This window comes from Rhagoletis zephyria, unplaced genomic scaffold (assembly GCF_001687245.7).
Source record: "Rhagoletis zephyria isolate East Lansing unplaced genomic scaffold, Rhagoletis_zephyria_1.1 Rzeph_scaffold_00350, whole genome shotgun sequence".
NCBI classification, from domain to species: Eukaryota; Metazoa; Arthropoda; class Insecta; order Diptera; family Tephritidae; genus Rhagoletis; species Rhagoletis zephyria.
The window spans coordinates 153260-175203 of record NW_016157434.1 but is presented as its reverse complement, the minus strand read 5'-3'; the positions used below and the strand labels follow the sequence as shown (position 1 = coordinate 175203).

Sequence of the window (21944 nt, the reverse complement as noted above, 5' to 3'; positions counted from 1 at the left end):
CCTTTAAAACAACTACCAACTCAGTTTCCGCCAACTACTTGATTTGCAGTTGATAACATCTGTAGCTCTGTTTAAAAAATTTAGAAGAAAACAACGCTAACAAATTGGATATTCAATGAACGAAGGCTTCATTTTTCAACAAGCAAAAACGTCGATAATTAAACTTTATTTACATACATACATATGTGCATATGTATGTATTTTGAAAATAAGACCTGCATTTTATTTGATAGGCAGCTTTTCAACGTATGTTTTTAACAGTACATACTCGGTTTTCACTTGATTGCTTTTGTGATTAGGATGTGCAATCACAAAAAAAAAAGATAAATACTATTCCAAAATGTGACAAGATCAAAAACGTTAACCCTTCAAAATATGGTTAAACGGATTAAAGAGTGTATGTCACAAAAAAAAAAGTCCTCTGTGTTCTAAATATTTGAGGCCTAAAGAAAAAAATAAAGAATATTTAAAAAAAAAATCTTACAATAAAAACAATAATCAGCAAATCACAAATAATGAGCTAAGTCATTAACTCATCAAAAGGATTTTGTTCAACACTAATCACAAAATATTTTTACTTTATTTTCCCCTTCTCTTAGCAATTTAGGTAAAATTGTGGTTGATATCAAATGAATTCAAAAGCGATATTCTATTCATACCTATAATGAGAATGCATAATAGTACTTCAAGCTGTTTCAATGTTGACAATTGCAAATGTTGCGCGCGTCGAACGATGCCATAACCATAAACCAAACAAAAAAACAAAAACTTCGTTACTTTGCAAATGCACAAATGCGAAACACTTGAACGCCTTGAATGAAATATACGCGTAAACCTAGAATAAAAAAAAAAAACAAATCAAAATCCAAAACATAAAATATTTAATTGTAAAAGAGATCTACCGAAAGAACGGCACTGTAGTCAGTCTCGCTGTTTATGTTGCTGTTGCGGTCGTCAAAGTGACTTTTTGTCCAACACATATTGCCGCCTGCACCAACTGCATACATAACCAACATACAGACACTATTTGTTGCAACGGGATGCATGCTTGCAGTTGTGGTCGTTAAGAGAAATGCTGAAGTGGCTAGGAAGGAAGTTGCACCTCCTATTGCATCAGCTAAGCGAACTATTTAAAACGCAAGCAAAGGAATAGACAACATATACACTTATGGACAAAAAAAAACAAACAAAAGTAGAATCATGTGAAGGGACACGAGAAGGAGTCATACTATATTCAGCCTACCAACATTTCATTGCCATCCGCGTTACACCACTTCACTTCACAAGTTGTAGCTGCCTGCTGTGCCGCCAAAAAGCCGTCACCATCCACCCAGCACGTTTCGTCTAAACAGGTCTCGTCTCGTCTCGCCTTGCCTAGCTCATCTCGTTACACCTGCTGCATCTGCTTCATCAACTGTACATTAGGGTACTGGTTTATAGAACAAAACAAACAATATTTCAAACAAAATTTTTTCCTCAAGCCATTTTTTTACTTCATTATTTTCTTAAACTAGAATACATAACTTAGTATTCGAATTTGTCTTTTTTTAATATATTTAAGCCACTTGTCTCCTAAATAGTACATACTAAAATACCCTACTTGCATATTATTGTTACTCTAATAGAAACATACTACTCACTCCTTTTTTTTGTAATATCTTTTTCACAAATTCATATTTTACCATTCCAGCCTCTTTTTTTGCGCGTTTAAATTTTAATTTCAAAGCAATTGTTATAGAATCATACTATAGTACATCATTGAGAGCATTTATTTATAATTTAGTAACTCTTTCCAATTAAATTTTAGTATTACAAAATATAAAAAAAAACTATAATTCCTAAAGCCAAAAATTTTGAATGGTAAAATATTATGCCATTCAAAAAATGCCAAGCGTAAAAGCATTTAATTATTATCTTTGTCATCTAAAGCCTAGTGGAAATCTGGCGTTACCGTTGAAAAAATTGAGAAAAAGTTTAAGAAAATTGTATTAACTGTAAAAGTTCAAATTAGAAATTTTTTAAATGCAACACAAAATTATGTAAATATCGAGCCCTAACCTCCAAAAAGATGTAAGCGACATTTTTTTTATTGTCAAATGTCGCTTACATTTTTTTGGCGGTTAGGGCTCGATATTATATTTCAGAAATTTAGAGAGAACAATTTTAAATTTTGACCGTTGTACAGCTTTATTAAGCAGAATTAATTGTTTATAAAAATATTTCAAGATTCTATAACAATACATTTCATCAATATTCATCACACTTACGGTGCTCTGCAATCAGAATTTGTACAACAAAAAAGTTAAATAAGATGAAAAAATGTTAATCCGAGAATGTTTGTCAAAACTCACTTCCGGACCTTTTCGCCATAATTTTCCAGCCGAAATTAAAATTTTTTGAAAGAGCCAAACTTTTTTCGGATTTTTTTTTAACAAGTATGTACATTTTTTGACCAGTAATTTTTACCGAGTACATTTGTTGTACAAAATTTTTCTCGTGAGCTATTTTTGTATTATTGTCTTAAGGCAGTGTCGCACGATTGGGCATTTGCCCAAAATTGGGTACGAATTGTATCCCAGCAATCACGAAAAATAATTTGTTCAAATTTTTCCAATAGAAGTTCGCTGTATTGTACCAATCGTGTGACTACAAAAAAAAAAAATTTAATCCCATATATATGTATATATTCCATTCCATATGTCCATTTAGCTCCATCACGTCAGGATATTTTCCTATCCTCAAAAAGCGTGGCGGATATTATGTGACAGGAATTTCAGTTACAATTTTTTTAACTATCGAAAAAGATCATAGCCACAATATAAAGATTAAATTTGACAAAAAATAATAAAAATCCAAATTTAACGATTATTCTTAATCGGAATAATAAAAAAATAAATAACGATTTTGCAATGATTCAAAAATAAAAAATCTTAATATTTATTTAAGGGTTAAAAATTAAACAATAACGAATAAAATTTAAATATCATATTTATTTCTTTTAAGTTCACACAATGTTTTAGTAAATACCATTTTTGTGTTTACCTGATGTCGATACGAAGTACATAAGTAATATCGACAAAGAATTGATATTTACATGGACGTCGACAACCATAACAGGGCTGATCGTTCACTTTCATGATTGTTTTTCTATTTCTATTCTGTTAACATTTTAATCATTTCATATTCTTAATTTTTCTTAAACACGCACGCACAGTTTTACTATATTTTTTCTATGTCTAAGAAATCTCAGATTTTATATATACATACATAACTTTTACGCTCACGAATGTAATTTTTCTTAGCCTAGGACTTTTATTTCCTTAAAGCGAGCACTTTTTTCTACTGAGTTAAATTTATCGGCCGCTCTATTAAACTCTCGTCGCAAACATACAATGTCCTCATTGCGGAGCATTGGTTAACTTCGGCAATGGCCGAATGCATCTAACTTTTTTGTCCATCTGTATGTACAATCAATCGGTTACGCGTCAAATTTTTTGTTTTTTTCTTCTTTTAAATTTTAACCCAGATTTTCCTGCAATTATGTAAAATGTTTTCAAAGCGTTTGGCGTTATGTTAACCAACAACAACATCAACAACTTTTAAGGCTTCCACCTACAACTTCCTAAACGTTCTAAAATCGTGCTTCAACCGTATACCTACATACATATATAACACGGATGTAAATTTCGGTAATGTTACAGTACACATTCTACACCAAACTTTCTAAAAACAAAAATCCCAACTAAATATTCATCATTTCATTAACCTATAAATGCTTTTCATCCTTTGAATTTTTTTTTCTAACTTACTTATTTTACTTTCGTTATTTATGTTAACGATTTTTCCTTTAACTTTAACCACACCATTAGATAGTTGCAAAAAAAAAAAATGCAATTTTCTTCCTTCCAAACAGTGACGTCTTCAATACATACATAGCTAGTTGGCAGAGCAAAAGTGCGAGCATATCAACGTTGGTCGTCCTCCCATTCACTCATTAAAATTGGGCTTTTCTCTTCTAATCCTTTTTTTGCAGGTTTTACGCGCATCCATGTTACGTTTTCGAATGTGAAAGAGCCCATTACAACTACAAAAGTGCTATCCACAGCAACTGTCTACCCCCCCGACACATCTGCCACATAATTCTTATAGTACCACCATACATACATACATACTTATTTACATACTACATAAATTTATAGTTTCCCGATAAATCCACACACATGTATATCTATGCACACGAAACATAAACACAAACTTAGGTTAAGTGAAATCACCTAGAGATAGTATTTATTTGTAAATTTAAGCGGTGCGGTTATTTTTTAATTTCTTATATTTAGTCGTAATTAGTTGTAAGTGCCTACAAAACCCAAAATTTGTAATAGTTGCATTTAAAAAATTATAGCGCAAGGCGTAAACAATAATTCTAGAAATGGCAGGAGATTACTTTGAGATGTATGCATGTACGTATTATGTATTTTTGTTAAGGGATGTAGATCCTTGAATGAGACGTTGTGAAGTTAGCTTGCGTATTAAGTTTGTGTGTGAAAAAGGACATTTCTACACGGATATTTCAGAATCAGTTCACGGCTAGTTTAGGACCATTTCGAGCTCTGTTCGGGACTATTTCAGAACCATTTGGGAGCTAGTTCGGGATCATTTCGAGACAAGTTCAGGAGGACCATTTGATGCCTAGTCCTGGACCATTTCGATACTATGTAGTTCAGGACTATTTCGGGATACATTTGGGACTAATAAGGGAGATTTGTTCGAGATCATTTCTGGACAAGTTCACAACTTTTTCGACTGCGTCGGCGCCTGTTCAAGGCTATTTCTGGACTAAGTCATCACTATTGAGGACTTGTTCGGGTTCATTTCGATCTGGGCTAGTGCAGTACTATTTCCGGAACTTTTTGAAACTAGTTCTGGGTCATTTAAGGACTAGTTCAGGAGCATTTCGGCACTAGTTCGGGATCATTTTGGGACGAGTAAGGCACATTTTCTGTGTACCGGTCCAAACAAAATGAAATGAAATGAAGTTAATGTTGAAATACCTAATGCTTTGCAAGGCATACGTAGATGTTTTTTTTTGCACGCCTCTTACCACCAGTTACACATGTTGACAGGTCCTTTATTTTGCCTAAGAAACTAGAATAAAAAAAAAAAATCGTTCTCAATGATATATTCCTCCAAGAAGCCTAAGCTTAAGTTTCCGGGAACTAAAGGCTTAAGCAACACATATTTTCCTAAGTGCTTAACCGAGCTTTTCCTCAAAATAAAAAAATTATGTAGAGTGTAACCTCATTCATTGAAATCTTGTCAACTTTTTCTTGGAGCTTAATCGCTTTCTGAAGCCACAAAACTCAAGTCGAAACTAGAAGAGTACTTAAGGCAGTAATGTAGATTTCAAAAAAACTTGGTAGATCTCATTTTTAACATAGTTTATTATGTTTTATTTATTAAGAAACAGAAAATGTAATAAGTACCTATGCTGTCGGACAAAATAACCGGGTCACGACATTTTGGCAGGTTTTGACTATTTTTCTTTGTTTTTGTTTAATGTTCATTAATATTTTTTATACTATAGCTTATTATCTAACAAAAATTTTGAAAACTATAAAAAAATTGCATATTTAATGTAAAGTGCAAACTTTTTATTTGAATTTCTTGATAAAATTTTGGTATGAAGCTAGTTTTAGTATAAAATGTGGAAGTTTGAAGTTGGTGAAAATTGCTTTAATTTTTGGAAATTTTTCTTTTGACGAATTTCCTTCTATAAAAAAGTGTTTGAATATACTTTGAAAGATTTCTACAACTTTGCAGAGTACTGCCGGCTTCTTTTATCACATAGTCTTTAGTGTTGGAAAATATTTTGCTCTTGGAATTAAAACCGGTAATTTTTAAGCAAAAAACAAAACCGCTTTAATTCTCATACAAAAATTTAAGATTATACTATACAATAAGCTCGCTCACGATGAATAATAGTTGCAATCCCGTACGAATCCGGACTAGTCAGAAATAGTCAGAATCAGTCAGATTTTACTGGAAATCGATCCTGTACTCGGTTCTCTGACTATTGAGAGGACAAAAAAGGGAGTAAATACGGTTCTCTCTCTGTCAGAAGTTACCAGTTTTAGGCCGAGAAGTTTTTGCTGGTAAATTCTGGTAAATGTGTCAAACGATCGGCTGTAGTGTGTTTGGCAACCAAATTGTAAACAAAAGAAAAGTGCACCCTGCTAATTCATGTTAAAAAAAATTTAATCACTTGTTTAAGTGGATTTTAATGAATTTGAAAGTATTTTTGGTTATTTACATGTATGAGCTGAGTGTGTTTACATGCAAAATAAGCAAAAATTTACAACCAAAATTTTGAGGTTATGTTGAAGTTGACAGAAGTTACCATTTTTTTCTAGAAAGCGATCCCGTACTTTTCAATGTTACTCTCTCGCTCTGAGCGAATTTTTATTTTTTGACAGTTTTACTAGTCCGAGTCCGAGGAATACGGGATTGCACCTAATATTTTGTCTAGCAACTAATGAAGTCTACAGTCGTATCAAAAATTCCGTAAAGGTATCCTTCGGCTCCACTGCTCTTTTGAACTTTTGCTGCTTTTGTGCTCGTACTATTTCTTCTCAATGTATGTACTAGTGTGTGTATGTATGCGTGCGTGCGTGCGTACCAACATTTCTGCGGTCATAAGCAATAACCGCCTAATTGAATTGTAATGTTAGCCTTATGGGAAGACGAAAACATTTTCGCCTATAACTTTTTAAATAGCCCAGCTGGCGAGATGGGGAAATCACGTATGCATGGAATAGGAGTTGAAGAATACGCTAGCATATATAACTCCATTCATTCTTAAGTCGACTTAGGCGTTTATTGCTTATGACCACAGATTTATGGGGAAAGTGGTATTAAGAGGTAGCGTGTGGATGCGACGATTGCTTGTAATGCACTCAAAGTAATTTCCCCTACTCATCATCCAAAACGAAAATCCATGTCTGTATTAATTTTTAATTATTGCTATCCTTTTACATTTGGTTGCAAAACGCATACTCACATACATACAATAAAATGGAGACGCAAATATTAATGAATACCATGATTCAATAATGAAAGGTTTTGTAAGAAAAACTTTCTCTCGCTCTAATTTTATCAATGACACTCCCACCCTACTCCCAAAAACAAAAACAGTGATATTTCTTTTCCAAATTTCTTTGCAGGTTTTAAGAACATTTTTAATTTTTTAGTAGTGAAATTTTTACTTTTTAAATTTAGTAGTGAACTTTTTACTTAATTGCACACTTACGACACTTCTCGTTTGACGATGTAGATTACGTTCCCTGTCTCAGTCGTTCAGTAGCTGCGTGTCCTTTTTATTCTTCCTGTCGTCCGGCACGAAGCGCCAATCGCGACTGTATAAACTAATGTTTAATATTCTGACGGCGGCATAATCTCCCCAGAACACTAAAAGTGCAATATCAAGGAATTCGAATTAGCATATTCGAAGCAATCGAGCTATAATCGCGAAAGAATCGCAAGCTCCAAATGTTTTTATTTGGCATTTTTTAATCAAAACTCCATAATTTTTCCACAAAAAAATAGCTTCTTCATATCTATCTAATGTAAATGGTACCGCAAAGAATTTACAAGGCAGACAAGCAATAAAAAAAAATAGCTCTAAGGGGACCATCCATTCTTGAGTTATACGCCGTCTGACGTACGCAACTTTGGTATATTCATAGCAAAATTTATTTTTAATAACAATCAGAGGTTATATTTGATGTAAATAAGCTGGTTTAAATTAAATAATTAAATCAAATTCGTTTTTGTATTAAAACACCACGATGCACCATTCCACGATGCATCCACGCCTTTTTGTAGAATTTCGCTACCATTTAGGAAGTGTGATTGAATTCTTCCCCTTTTTCTCCTTCTTCCAAAAACCATCCCTGTGGGTGGGAGTGTCAAATTTTAGAAAATAGCTACTTACAAAACCTTTAATAGTTGAATCATGAATGAATACAAACAATTTGGCTGGTGAAAAATAGAAAATGAAAAAAAAATTATGTATTTTAATTGGAAACAACCAAAATTAATAAATAGACACTATAGTTCTAACATATAGATTTGAACCAAATTAGTATAAGTCCCTAGCATATTTGACCTAGCAGTAAGCGTATATTTAAGTTTTCGTTAAAATATATATTAACATATATTTTTCAATACCAAAACAAAAAAGAGTAACTTAATATGTTTGTCCACATTTTCAATGACATATAGTTTTTATTTTATTTTTATTTTCTTAACAAACGACATTTTACCACTGCTTCAACCTATCTGGGCGTTATTAACGGATTCTTATGTATATTTGTAGATGCTGGCACATTCATGGATACATCGAACCCCTTGGCCCCACCAATGGGCGGAGCTGGTGGCGCAGTACTTTGGCCAGCGCCAGAAACCAAACATGAAATCGATTCAGGTATGATGCCGCCACCAATCACTACACAAATGCCGATGGGCGTGCGACGCCCTTCATTGCCCACAGCCACACCCATGCTGACAGATCAACAGTTGGCCCATCTAAATGTTGCCGAAACACTCAAGACTGAGCTGATCGACGAAACGTCGCAAAGTTCTTTGGCTGAGTCGATACAGCCGACAGATGCCGTTATGGCCAATTGTGGCGCACCCATCAGTCCCACAGCTGCCATGCAGTTTCACTCACACTATGACCGCAAAACTAGCATGGACACAATGATGTATGATTCGAACAGCATGCCGGCCTTTCCAGTACCGCCGCCACCTTCCGTAGCAGCTGCTGTTGAGTTGGCCGTCAAGACGGAAATCGCTAAAGTTGTGGCACAGCAACAGCAGGCAGTCGCAGTGGACAAATTCATCACCGATTTGACCAAATCCACCGCAGTGGCAGACGACCTGAATGTGGCCGCCGTGGTTGCTGCAGCGGCTGCGGAGGAGTCGCTTTTCGGTGGCGTTGGTGGTGTTAATAGCGCCGTTGGTCCGGTCATTGATCATCCGTTCGGTGATATTATGCAGCAGGCAAATGCACAGCAACAGCCTCCTGTACTCGAACGCAGCTTATCCATATCGAGCAACTCTTCCTCTCACTCCAACAGCTCGAGCGGTTCTTCGCCCCACAACAGCTTGACAGCTACGCTTTCGGTATCGCCGAATAATTCGCTGAATGGTCATAATTCTCCCATCACCCAGGATATTATATTGAACTCGGACCCCGCCGCTGTGCTGAATGCCATGCCAATGCAACAACTCTTGCCCGCTCCACTGGGTGGCAACAGCGCTGCAGCCGTTTCAGCCAACGCAGTGGTCGAAGCTGCCGTTGCCGTTCCAGGTGGAACGACCACTGGCGCAGCAGTCGCCGATCCCAATAGTATCTCCACTGAAATGATCATGAATCCCGCAGTTTCACCGTCCACTATTTTGTGTTCAGCTAATGGTGCTGCCACTGCGGTGGTGCCGAATATCATGGCGCCACACCAAGTCACCATGGCCAATTCGATTTTGAATGACATTGCAATGCAGCCGCAGCCAACACAACAAGATGCTGCCGTGGCAGCGCTTGCGCTCAGCAATATTATAATGAGTCCGCCGAATACGGCTGCTGCGGTGGTTGATAATGTTGCCAATGCGGAACAGGCAGCTGAACAACCTGTGACTGTGGCAACATCCACTGCTGTCAGTAATATGATTATTAAAGCTGCGGCCGATTTAATATCTAATCAGGAGCAACAACAACATCATCAGCAGCAACAACAACATCACCAGCAGCAACAACAACACCAACACCGACAGCAGCAACATCGCCTTCAGCAACAGCATCAGCAGCAGCAGCAGCAGCAGCAACTTCATCATCAACAACAACAACAGCAGCAGCAACAGTCACCGCAAGCATTGATGAATGGCGCGGCAGCAGCAGCTGCAGCAGCAGCGGCGGCGGCAGCGGCAGCAGCAGCAGCCTCAAATGCCAATACAAGTCCCTTAGTTAACTTGCTTTTAAACCACCCAGACGTGTCGCCATCTGCAGCAGTCGCGGCAGCAGCAGCGGTCAATGAAGTTCAGTCACAATTCTCTTTGGGCATGTAAGTGTCACTTAACTATAATTTATACCCTACTACAATTTTTGAATATGTATGCTTATTCATCATTCTCTCTCTGTTCGACCACAGTCCTCCCACAACGCCACAGGAATCTCTCATCGTCGCATTGGCCACGGAAAATTCTATGCAAAAATCAGTAGCAGCCGCTGCCGTGACTACAAATGGTGCCATCGTTACTCAACAAACATCAGCTGCGGCGGCAGGCATTCATCCTGGCGCTGCGGTCGGACCTGTACCTCTTCAACCGCCTATTCCGCAAGAATTGACCACTATGTCAGATCAAGACTTGATTAGCTACATTAATCCAAGCACATTTGACCAAAGTGAGTATACATTTTTTGTGTTGATTTCTTGTTTGGTAATAATAATTGATCGACATATCTAAAGGGATATGGGTTTTGTTATAAAATATGTCATATTTTTATATAAAAAAATTAATGAGTTTTAAATAAACAAAGGGAAAACTGTGAGTACTGAGGATTAAAAGGGCTGCTATTCTCGACGGCTGAGTGGGAGATCGCCTCATCTCGGCTGCCGGTTCAAAAACCCTATCCCAGTGTATTGAATTTACATTGATATACGAAATTTTCACAATATTTTATTATTTATTATATATTATTATTTATTATATACTATTATTTATTATATATTATTATTTAGTAAGTTTGTCACCCTTTTATAAAGTTTTATTTATTATTTTTTCCTCTGCCAAATCACTTTCTCTCCCAAACTCATCATTGGATCTTTTACCATTTTACCGTTTACCGTACCATTGTTTTTTTTTTAAAGCGAGTTTTTTTCAGAGAGCAGAATTAAAAATCAAGAGTCGAATGGAGTAGATGTCCAGATTTAATTTATTCATTACGGTTAAAAATTAACGATTTTGCAATGATCTAAAAATAAAAGTCTTTATATTCAACGGTTTTTTTTCGGTCCCTCATCTATGGTTTTAATCGTATGATGGCAATTTGCAGACTATTGTAAAATTTTGCGCAAGCTGCGCCATTTAGTTTTTGTTTAACAGCCATTGAAAGCAGACGACAACCTAGGGAATTTTAACGAAAATTGTAAAAAGTGATTTTCATGTGCTCATTAAGCATTATTTTTTGTGTGTAAAAATTCATTACCGAAACCATGGAAAGGCTTAATAAATACTATATGGATTCTGCACCATGTCGTTGTTGACCCCGCCGCACAGTGGTTTAGGTCCATACATTGTTTGGAGAAAATTAGAAGGAATAGGCGTAGGGCTTCAATTTTTCATATGTTACCTCTAACTTAGTGTTGGCAAAATGTTTATCTGATTAACGATTAAAACGTTAATCGCGATTGTCTCCAAACCAAATTTGACAAGGGATGACGGAAAATCGTTCCACATTTACATCACACTCCTACCCTGTCGGAAACACCAACAACGAAAATGAGAATTAAATTAATTAATATTAGTCAACTGTACGATTAATGATTACAGGGCTCGAATCGTAACATCCGTTCACGGGTCGAAAACCATATGAAAGAAAATTACGTGATACCGTCAGTCGTATAAGCTAAATGGGGTAAAAAGTACGTTCACGTATGTCATAATCCGAAAACTGTGTTTTTACGTGACGAGTAATACGATCTCGTATGTGACGATTCGAGCCCTGATTAATTAATTTTAATCATTAATCGTCAATCCAATTAAAAATAAAATCTGATTAAGCTGTCTAGCTGACAGTTATAGTAATTATTTTGTGTTTTACGCTTATAAAAACACATAATATAAAAAAATATATAATTATTGTTATTAGTAATATTTAAACTGGGAACTTTTACAAACTAGCGCACACGTGCAGAGGAATATTAAAACCAAGTTTATAAATCGTCTGTTGGAATAGATCTTAATGAAAATTCGCACCAAATTGCTTAAACTGATGAGAAAAACCGACTTGGCCATACCCGATTAACTGGACTTGGAAAATTCCAGCATAAATTAATTAATCACCAAACCGAATTAATCAAATTAAGGGTTAATGATTAAAAATTAATTATTTTAATCGCGGTTACGATTAACTGTTTAATCAGATTAAAACTAATCATGATTGACTGTAATCGGATTGTATTTAGTCGAATTAATTAAAAAATCCATCGATTAATATCAACACTTCCTCTAAGGACATAAATCAAGAAAAATCCCAAAAATGAGTGTGATCGGTTTATTTAAAAGCATACCTCCCATACAAACCTAACCTCAAAAACGCTTTAAAAATGTCATTCAAAGGGCACCAATGAATGAAGGACTCCGAAATATCGTCCGTATATTAACAATAATGGAGTAAGTAAACATAAACAAAATTAGCAAAATCGATTTGCTTTAACGCGTACCTCCCATACAAACCTAATCTCAAAAAGATGTTATTAAAAGCGCAGCGATGAATGCACGACTCCGAAACTTTGGCCATATATTTTTGATGATAACATAAACAAAAACCCTTAAAATGGCTGTAATCGGTTTATTTTTACTTAAACTTAAAAAACTTAAAAAAGCTATTAGAAGGTATAGAAAAGTCTTCGTATTATACAAACTGCATACTTATAAGAATGGTGCCTCACGGTGGTAAAACTGTATAGCCTTCAAGTTTAAAAAACAGATGTTTTTTTACTCTCTATGCAGCATGCCACTTGTTTGTAAAAGTAGGAAAACAAATTTACTTAGCCAAGTATACATTTTTTCAATAACTCTTCTGAAAGGTTTGGATATTTATTTTTAAAGTTTTCGGTACACTTATGCTCTTCACGATTTTCGATTAAAATTACTATACAAAAAGAATTGCAGCTGGAATAGATTACATATTAATCCTTACTAGTATAGAAGTAATTAGTGCTGTATCACAACAAAACGGTCGGAACAGAAAAAAAGATGTAGTCCATTGAATTAATAATTGACGAACAGCTAGGATAAAGTATTGATGTATTTAAATGTTAAGTGTCAGTTTAAGAATGTGATGTCCATAAAATAATTAATGTGATGTTATGTTATTATAAATATGTTAAGGTATGTTCGAAAAAAAAATGTTTTTGCATACACGTTTGTTATGTTTTCTTGTAAAAATAAATAGACTCCCTGAGGAAGACACAATAATGTGTCGAAACGTGTAGTAGGCGGAAAAGAAAAACCAACGTTTTTGCTTTAAAATCAACGGTCGAAAAGCTCCAAATATACAACTCTTATAATAGCCTTTAGTTTATAAGTGTTTTCATATGTTAAATTGATGTTACTTTATAATTTTAACTACCAATGTCACAAACAATAGTTAATATTCAATAGTAAATAACTAGATGTGCAAAATGGACCATTCGGATTCCGCCTGCCCTACACCAATGATTGTGTGGTAAAAACTTAAAAATTTGGAAGCTGATTTCGTAACAAAAACCGTTTTATTATTTTCCCTAGTTATGTTATGGCCCATAATATTCCGTGGCATTGAACTATCTGAAGAAGAGTCCGGAAATATAACAGGAATGAGTTTTTTTTGGGGCATGAAAGGTAGCTAAATAATAATAAATAAAGTAATCGGACAAACTGAACGTTCTATCGAAGATGTTTAAAATAGGGGTAAAACCACCGCTGCTTACCATGTAGCGGTAGTTTTCGGAAAGATGAAAAACATACTATACTTAATACTTGCGCCGAGTATTTAATGTTTGGCTCCGCCCGAACTTAGACTTTCTTACTTGTTTATTTTCATTTAAGGAAAAGAGTAACAACAATTCAACCATTGCAGTACATTCATACTAAGCATGAAAAGAAAAGTAATGCTGGGTTGCTCGAGAACAATCTCCACCTGATATGGCTACCTTGGCATGATCAATCTTTTTCAAAGTACTGCAGCCTCTGCTCCGTTAATCCTGGACCCTCAACATTGGGCACATCCTTACTTGGTTTGACAAGTTATATCATTTTAGACCATATTGTTTCTACTGGATTTAGCATAGGCGAAGGTACAACTTATAATCTCAAATTGGAAATTTCTGAATTTGAAATGAAAGCTGTCTGAACTTGAGTTGTATCTTTCTGAATTTGATTTATAACTTTCTGAATTTGAATAAAGGTTTCTAAATTTGAAATCGAAATTCTGAGTTTGAAATGTAACTTTCTGAATTTAAAATATAAATTCTGTATTCGAATTGCAACTTTCTGAATTTTGAATGGAAATTCTGAATTTAAATTGTAACTTTCTGAATTTGAAGTGGAAATTCTGAGCTTGAATTGTAACTTTCTGAATTTGAAATAGAATTTCTAAATATGAATTGCAACTTTCTGAACTAAAACTGAAAAAGGTGTAGTGATTTGTAATCATTTTTTTCTTTTTGCTGACGGATTTTGCACTTTTTTTCATTCGTAGCAAAATGTCAAACAACCAGTTTTCATAAATTGCACTTGTTATATGCAGAAACCGTCAACAAAAAATTATCTATAGATACATAGTATAAAGGTAATCTCGAAAACTACTGAAAGGATTTTGACCAGATTTTCTCCAATACACTTTGTATCGATAGGAGAGTGACCTTTTTCATTTTGAATTTTAATAGGGTTACCACCTGTTTAAGAAACTGTAAGATCCGCACGGTTCGCTGGATTACAAAAGCTGAGGTGTCAAATGAAAGGGAAAGGCCTCTAGAAAATTACAAAGGTTTTATTTTTTTGAATAGGGTTTCCACCTGTTGATAAAATTACCATATACAATCGTAATAAGCGTAGGCATCAATTCTGCACCGTCGCTGTCAAACGTAAAGACTTGGCTTCTAGATGTGCAATAACGGATTAATTTCCTGAGTAGGGTTGCCACCTAATAAAAAAGTTAAAAGATTTTCACCGTTCGTTGGATTACAAAATGAGATATCAAATGAATGGGAATGGCCTTTGCATGTAGAAAAACTTTAATTTTTTGGGTAGGGTTGCCACCAATTTAACATTTTTTATCTTCTATAAATAGTTTAAAAAAAAGTTGTGATTCTTAGAATGGATTTAGGCGAGATTTTTAAAGTATAATCTGTATCGATAGAAATATTATATTTAGTACTTTAAATTCCTATAGGGTTGCCAGCTGTCTAAAATATTATAAGATCCACACTGTCTGTTGGATTACAAATAAAAGGGCTCGGCGTTTAGATGTAGATGTTCAATAATGTATTACTTTTTAAGGAGGGTTGGCAGTTTTTAAAAATTATAAGATCTTCACCGTTTGTTGGACTAAAAACCGAGATACCGAGTGAAAGGATATGGTCTCTGCATGTGAAATAAGCAGGGACGTGAACCGGTTTTGAACCGAACCGGTTTTGAACCGGAAAACCGCTTTTTTCTATTAATTAACTGAACCATTAACCGAACCGAAATTTTCCGCAAATGTTTGATCCGAACCGAAAACCGAACCACTTTCCATAAAGGTTTAAAGGTTCGTTTCAACCAATTTTCAATAGATAAATGTACCCACTTTTTTTCTTTTTGTTAAACATGGTAATACCTACCATGTTTGTTAACCATGTGAGAATATCAATGGGTTGCCTACCCATCTCATTTGACAGACCCCTTAACCTTGCGCGTTGTTGCACTTGACACTTGACACTTAAACTTGCGCGTTATTTTTTGTTTTTCGAACCGTTGAACCGAACCGAAACCCCGGTTCAAAGACCAAAAAACCGCTTTGACGAACCAATCCAAAAGTGCAAAAACGGTTCGAACCGCTGAACCGAACCGACCAAATTTTTCATCCGGTTCACGTCCCTGGAAATAAGTTTCTATTTTTTGTTTAAGTGGGGTTGCCACCTATTTAAAGATTATTTAATTAATTGCATTTAAAAAATGAGATGTCAAATGAAAAGGCTTGACCTTCACATTTGCAGTAAGGTTTTATTTTTCGAAGAGGGTTGCAACCTGTGCGAAAAATTAAAAAATGTGGGCTGCTCGTTAGATTACAAGAAATGAGGTTTCAAATAAAAGGCCGTGGCCTCCAGATGGGCAATTATATATTATTTTTTTAGTAGGGTTTAGTTGTCAATTATACATTATTTAATATCTAAACATTCAGCGCGTGGCGAAGCCTCGCATCTGATAACTTACATATTTATGTAGCTTCCTAAAGTTTTTTATTGACTAATTTTTTTATTATTTTCCCACCCTTTTAATTTCAGTCTAAAAGCACGAGCGAAACCGATTTCGAAAGGGTAAACAACGAATAGAGCACATTTTTGTGTAATGCTAAAAGCATTCAGAGGCATTGATTTAAGGCAACGAATGTTTCACGACCACAGCGCTGACTCTATTGGCTAGCGTAATGATCGACGATTGCCTGCCTGCTTGCCATTGATGCGAATTGAAGAAGAAGAAAAAACTACAAATCAAAAAATTAAAAAATATACATATACATTGAGCGGCTGGTGAGATGTGAAATTGTCATGGCAGCTGCAAGCAAACCTAGAACACACAAAAAACGAGCAATTAACTATTTTTTAACAATATGAATAACGCACATCGTAAATACGTACTTATGTATGTACATATGTATGTATATACGTAAATGCAGTTATACATATGTATGCATATTTTAAAATACCCCAATATATTTGATGTGTCTATGTGAAACTGCCGCTTACTTGTAGGCGGTAGCGAAAAGCTTCGGTGTTAACTCAACTATGTACGCGTTTGAATGTCCAATGGAAACTTCTTGGTGTTCGATAATTAAAATTTTAGTTTTTTTTTGTGTTTTTGTTTAAATTAAAGCTATGCAGATGTTTCCTTAATTGGTTATTGTTATAATGTGGCTGCAATGCAACATACAAATAAGCAAAAAACATGTGTACATACATACATTCTGCACTTGAATGTTGCATGCATACGTCATTAATCAGTTTTTACTCCAAAATGTACAAATAAAGAGATAATTGTTTTTGTTATCAAAAAAAAAACATTAAATACAATTACATATTGTATTGCTCCATTGCACAAACAGGTCGATCACAAGGGCTCTGAATGAAGAAGGAAGCACAATAAGAAAAGTCAAATTATCTCAGAATAAATAAAATCAAAAACAAATATACTTATTACTGCCATAAGTCAAGTAAAGAATTGAAGAATTGTTATTCGATGAACTTGTCTGTAAGATTTGAATAGCGCTGCTCGTTTGCATGTACGTACCTATGTAGATATGAATGTATGTACATATGTATATGTGGGGTACATGTTCGCGAGACTAAATCTATATATAATATATATATATACATACACAAAACTATATATATGGATATTTTTTTCAACGTTTGAAATGTAGTTTGTAAAACATATTTTTGTATAANCATACACAAAACTATATATATGGGTATTTTTTTCAACGTTTGAAATGTAGTTTGTAAAACATATTTTTGTATAAATCTATATTATGTAGATATAATATTGCTATAAATATTTGTATACACAAGCATATACTAAAATATTTAATATTTATAAAAAAGAGGAAATACATACACAATACCCTAAAAATTGTAAGCAAACAGATTTGCAACAGTTAACCGATGAATCAAACATCAAAGAATAAATGAAATGAAATGAAATGAATCGTTAGGTTTCAATAAATCGTAATTTTGGAAATGTGGAAATTAAGTGTGTTGGAAATCGGGCATTCTCGTCCGTTATCTATGTATATTGGATGTATCTGTTTAATTTTGACTGGGCTCGAAAAAAAAAATTTAAAGAACATGATTGTACGTAAAAATGTTCGTAAATTAAATTACATACATACATATTTACATGCATATATGTATGTAATTTTTTGTTAGTTCGCACTTTTAGGATATTGAAAGAGTTAAATGTATACAGTGGACCTGTGCTTTATGTGCACTTAAAAAATTAAATTATATTTATATAATGTATATTATACATACATAGCGGTGACTAAAGCAAAACAATTTGGTGCAAAAATTTTAATGATAAACTATTTATATATACATACATACATACATACAAAGATGAGAGAATATTGTGAAAGACTTTTTGATAGTTCGTTATTATAATAATAGTTTTTTTTTATTATTATTATTATTTAAATCATATTTTGCGTTATACATGTTTAGATTAGCATTAAATGTAAAATTGAATAAATATGTATTTAAGTTGAAATTCGAGTCTTGTAATGTTGCAATGTTGGGTAAGAAAACAGTGTCCAAATAATTTTGTTGCTTAAATGAAATTATTTTTTTATAAACGCCTAGCTGGTTATATAACAAACACCATTTAAATTTATATTTCAAACTTTCACCAAAATTTCAAACCGTAAACTTTAGAAATTATGACTGACTTCCAAAACGTACCAATACAATGTTTGGATACCGTTCTACTGCGGTATTTAAACTGTTTGTACATGGAGAGTTGCGAGACATTGCAACCTTATACCTTGCATATTTTGAATATTCAATGAGAGACCATAACGATTATAAGAAATAAAATTAAATATCGATTTTCAAAAATGTGGTGTCAAATTAAAGGGCTTTGTTTTTACGTGGTTTTAGTTTTAATGAGCTACAAAACTGCAACCAAATTTTTTTCTAAAGGTTCTGATTAAAAAGTTTGAAATTTTGGTGAAAATTTGGAGAATTAATTCTCAAAGTTGTTGCACAAAGTCGGAAATTTGGATTTATATGGTTTTTGTTAGGAAAAGGGTTTACCTAAAAAAAAATAGTAAGTATTAAATAAACAAGAGAAAAATAGCCGAACCTTGCTAAAATGTAGAATCCTAATTTATATTTTGATCACTGTATGTGTTCCTCGATTCGAAGCACATGCATTCAGATTAGAAAATAATAACTGTTTATGGAGAAAGTTACGATCATATTCCAACATCATTTAAAACTGGTTCATAGACATGCAATTTTAATGAGATTTGAAGGCGTCGAAATACCGAACTCCGTATACGGGACAAATACAGGACATTAAGAGAAATACAGAATATTTGGCGTCCCGTATAAAATAAATTAATTGCCAGGACAATTGGTCAAAAAAGAGGGCTGTCCCGTATATTACACGACGAATGGTCACCGTATTTATAATACATGCCAGATCTCTTAGTCTGGGATATATATTGTAGTTGTCCGATCTGGTCGGTTCCGACAAATGATTAATATGTATGTATATTATTAAAAGGCGTCAACGGGTGGGGCTATATACCCAGCAGCATAAATAGATTTACATTTATGCATTAAAATACTTGAAACCAATTCCATGTGTACATACATACATATCGATCGTCCTATGCAATAGATAACGGTACAATTCAAAAAAGGTAAACCCTTACTACTGTTAAATGTCTCATGTCACTAATCCTTGTTTCATCCATTCCTTATCTTTATTACTTACTTTAGTAAAGATGTAAAGATGGGACATGGATTAGACGGGGATTAGAGACATGAGTCACTTAACAAAGGTAAGGATTTTTTTTTTTTAATCTTGAGCAGTGGTGTTATTGCGGAGGACCATCGATATGTATATGAAATATTCCACGTCAACCGAATGCTGCGGGATCTTTTTATTGGTTTTTCATTACTCCACATACTCTATTCAAAGGTATGTATCTATATCCAAATATAATTTAAAAAAGTGCATATGCCTAATGTAAATACATATGTAGTAAAACCGGCCGGCGCAATTTGGCTGGCTGTAGTAAAGTGTTCAAAAAAGTCTGATTGTGTAAAACAATGATTTTCCAATTGCAAACAAATTGTAGTACGGCAACTCAGTTCAAAACTCTATGCAAATTAGTTTTATTTAAACTGTTGCTGTTAGAAACTTTGTGGGTTACGGCCCAAAAATACTCACACCCAGCAACAGCATAAAAATTTCCTAAAGAGATTTTGAGTAGTGATGCTGGAGGGACAGCCATTGGCCAGATATACATAAAACCGGTTCGTTTCGGGTACGTAGACCCGACTGCTGTGGAAACTACTTATATATGTACATATCTGTGGTCATAAGCAATAACCGTCTTAGTTGAAAAACCTGAATTCGAGAAAAAAACGTTTTAAACATTGTGGATTGTAATCTAATCTTTATGGGCGAACCAATATATCGTCGGTGATACTGCAATATCACAAGTATAAGTTGTGGTTGTTGTTGTAGATAACAGCATACAAATTCCGGTTACATAGACCCGCCTGTCGAGGGACTTAGTCGACTTGGCGGTTATTTCTTATGACCACAGATGTATATTTATCTTCATATCCGATGGCTTAATTGTAAATTTTAGATATACTTACTTTGATATAGAACGACGGACGAAAATTAAACAATACCAATCCTAGTTATTACTTCAAATTTGTTAGTTGTTACACAAAATGGCGTTTTGTTGTGGATTATTTACAAGCTATAAGTTTGTAGATATTCCAATTGCTTAGATAGATACCGTAAAAACATATGTAAGTATACACAAGAATGTATATGTATGTACATATATGCATTGTTACATATGTACCTATAACGTGGTCTTTATGTTCTATGTATTTACATATAGTCGCAGTGTAACCATTATACAAATAATAGCTCTGATCCAGTACTCCATGAACTTACAGGTTTTTACACGAACTTGCAGGAAGTTACAGGAAAAATGATCCCGTACTTCAAAATCCTGTAAATGAGAGCGATTTTTGGATAGTTGTGTAGAGAATGAAGTTGCAAGATTTTACCCGAACTTTTTCTTCTGGTAGATCAGGAAAAATGTTTTTTTCTTCCCGTACTTTTTGTTGTTACTCACTTTTTACTCTCACTTCAGAGAGTAATTTAAAATGTTTGACATTTTTACAGGATTTTACACAAAAGGTATTGGATCAGAGCTAATATACATACATACAGCGAACAAATTGGTAAACGATAAATTCGAATGAGTATAAATACATTCATAAGATGAAAAAAAACAAAAAAACAGTTAATTTTTAAAATAATGAAATGTCTTTTTTTTATATGTCATACTCACGTAACACATACACACATCTGTATGTACTTTTATAAAGTCTATAACTTGATTTAAGAAAATGTTAATTTTTTAATCAGTGTTGTCACTTCAGAAACCAAATTAGTGGTAGATTATCAATAAAAGCAGTGGTAGATTTCTGGAAAAGTGTGGTTGAATATCTGTATTAAGTAAAAATTTGCCAAAAAAAGATATATCAGACCATGAAGTAGTATTCAAATGTAAGTAAACTGCATTCTCAGTTTTGTGCTATCGCGCAATTTTTTCGAGATATTTGAAGAAGGTACATATATCTTTGTCATAAAAAAAGATCTTATTTCTAATTTTTACTATAAGTTCTTAAGTGTTGTTGTCTGTGGAAATACTGTTGGTAAGCAACTACACAGGCGTAATCTCAGGCGATGTCGAATCTCTAAGAAAATCGCCTCATGTAAATGCAGATTATCCTTCACGCACGCAATAAAAATTTTGAAACGGCAGCACCTTCAGCTCTTCAACTTACACAAAATTCATAATAAATTTTCTTGACATTTAAAGTCATATTGAGGAGAAAATTGACTTTTCAACTCTTAAAAAAAAAAAACATTTTCCAATTAGGTTAATAATTTTATTTCAATAAAATTGTGGTAGTTTTTTAACATACATATGTGGTAGAAGCGAAAAATGACCTAAAATGTGGTAGATCTACGACAATTGTGGTAAAGTGTCAACACTGTTTTTAATGATTAAAATTTATAGAATGAATCCCCCTAATGGCACAGTTTAAACGCACTGTCTAAATTATACTGTTACTTATATTTAAGTTGTGTGTTTGTTG

At 34.0% G+C, this 21944-nt stretch overlaps 1 protein-coding gene across 5 annotated transcripts in view; it reads left to right on the top strand.

Moving 5' to 3' along the window:
• The window catches only part of NFAT (nuclear factor of activated T cells 3), a 92737-nt gene extending 75342 nt beyond the window's left edge, over positions 1–17395 (top strand). For all 5 annotated transcript variants that reach the window (XM_017610873.1, XM_017610872.1, XM_017610870.1 and 2 more), the window contains 3 exons: positions 8375–10118; positions 10206–10459; positions 16308–17395. In XM_017610873.1, coding sequence (XP_017466362.1) covers positions 8375–10118; positions 10206–10459; positions 16308–16312 — 2003 coding nt within the window. In that variant the 3' untranslated portion in view covers positions 16313–17395. The remainder of the gene's footprint in view (positions 1–8374; positions 10119–10205; positions 10460–16307) is intronic.
• Positions 17396–21944: the final 4549 nt, after the last annotated feature.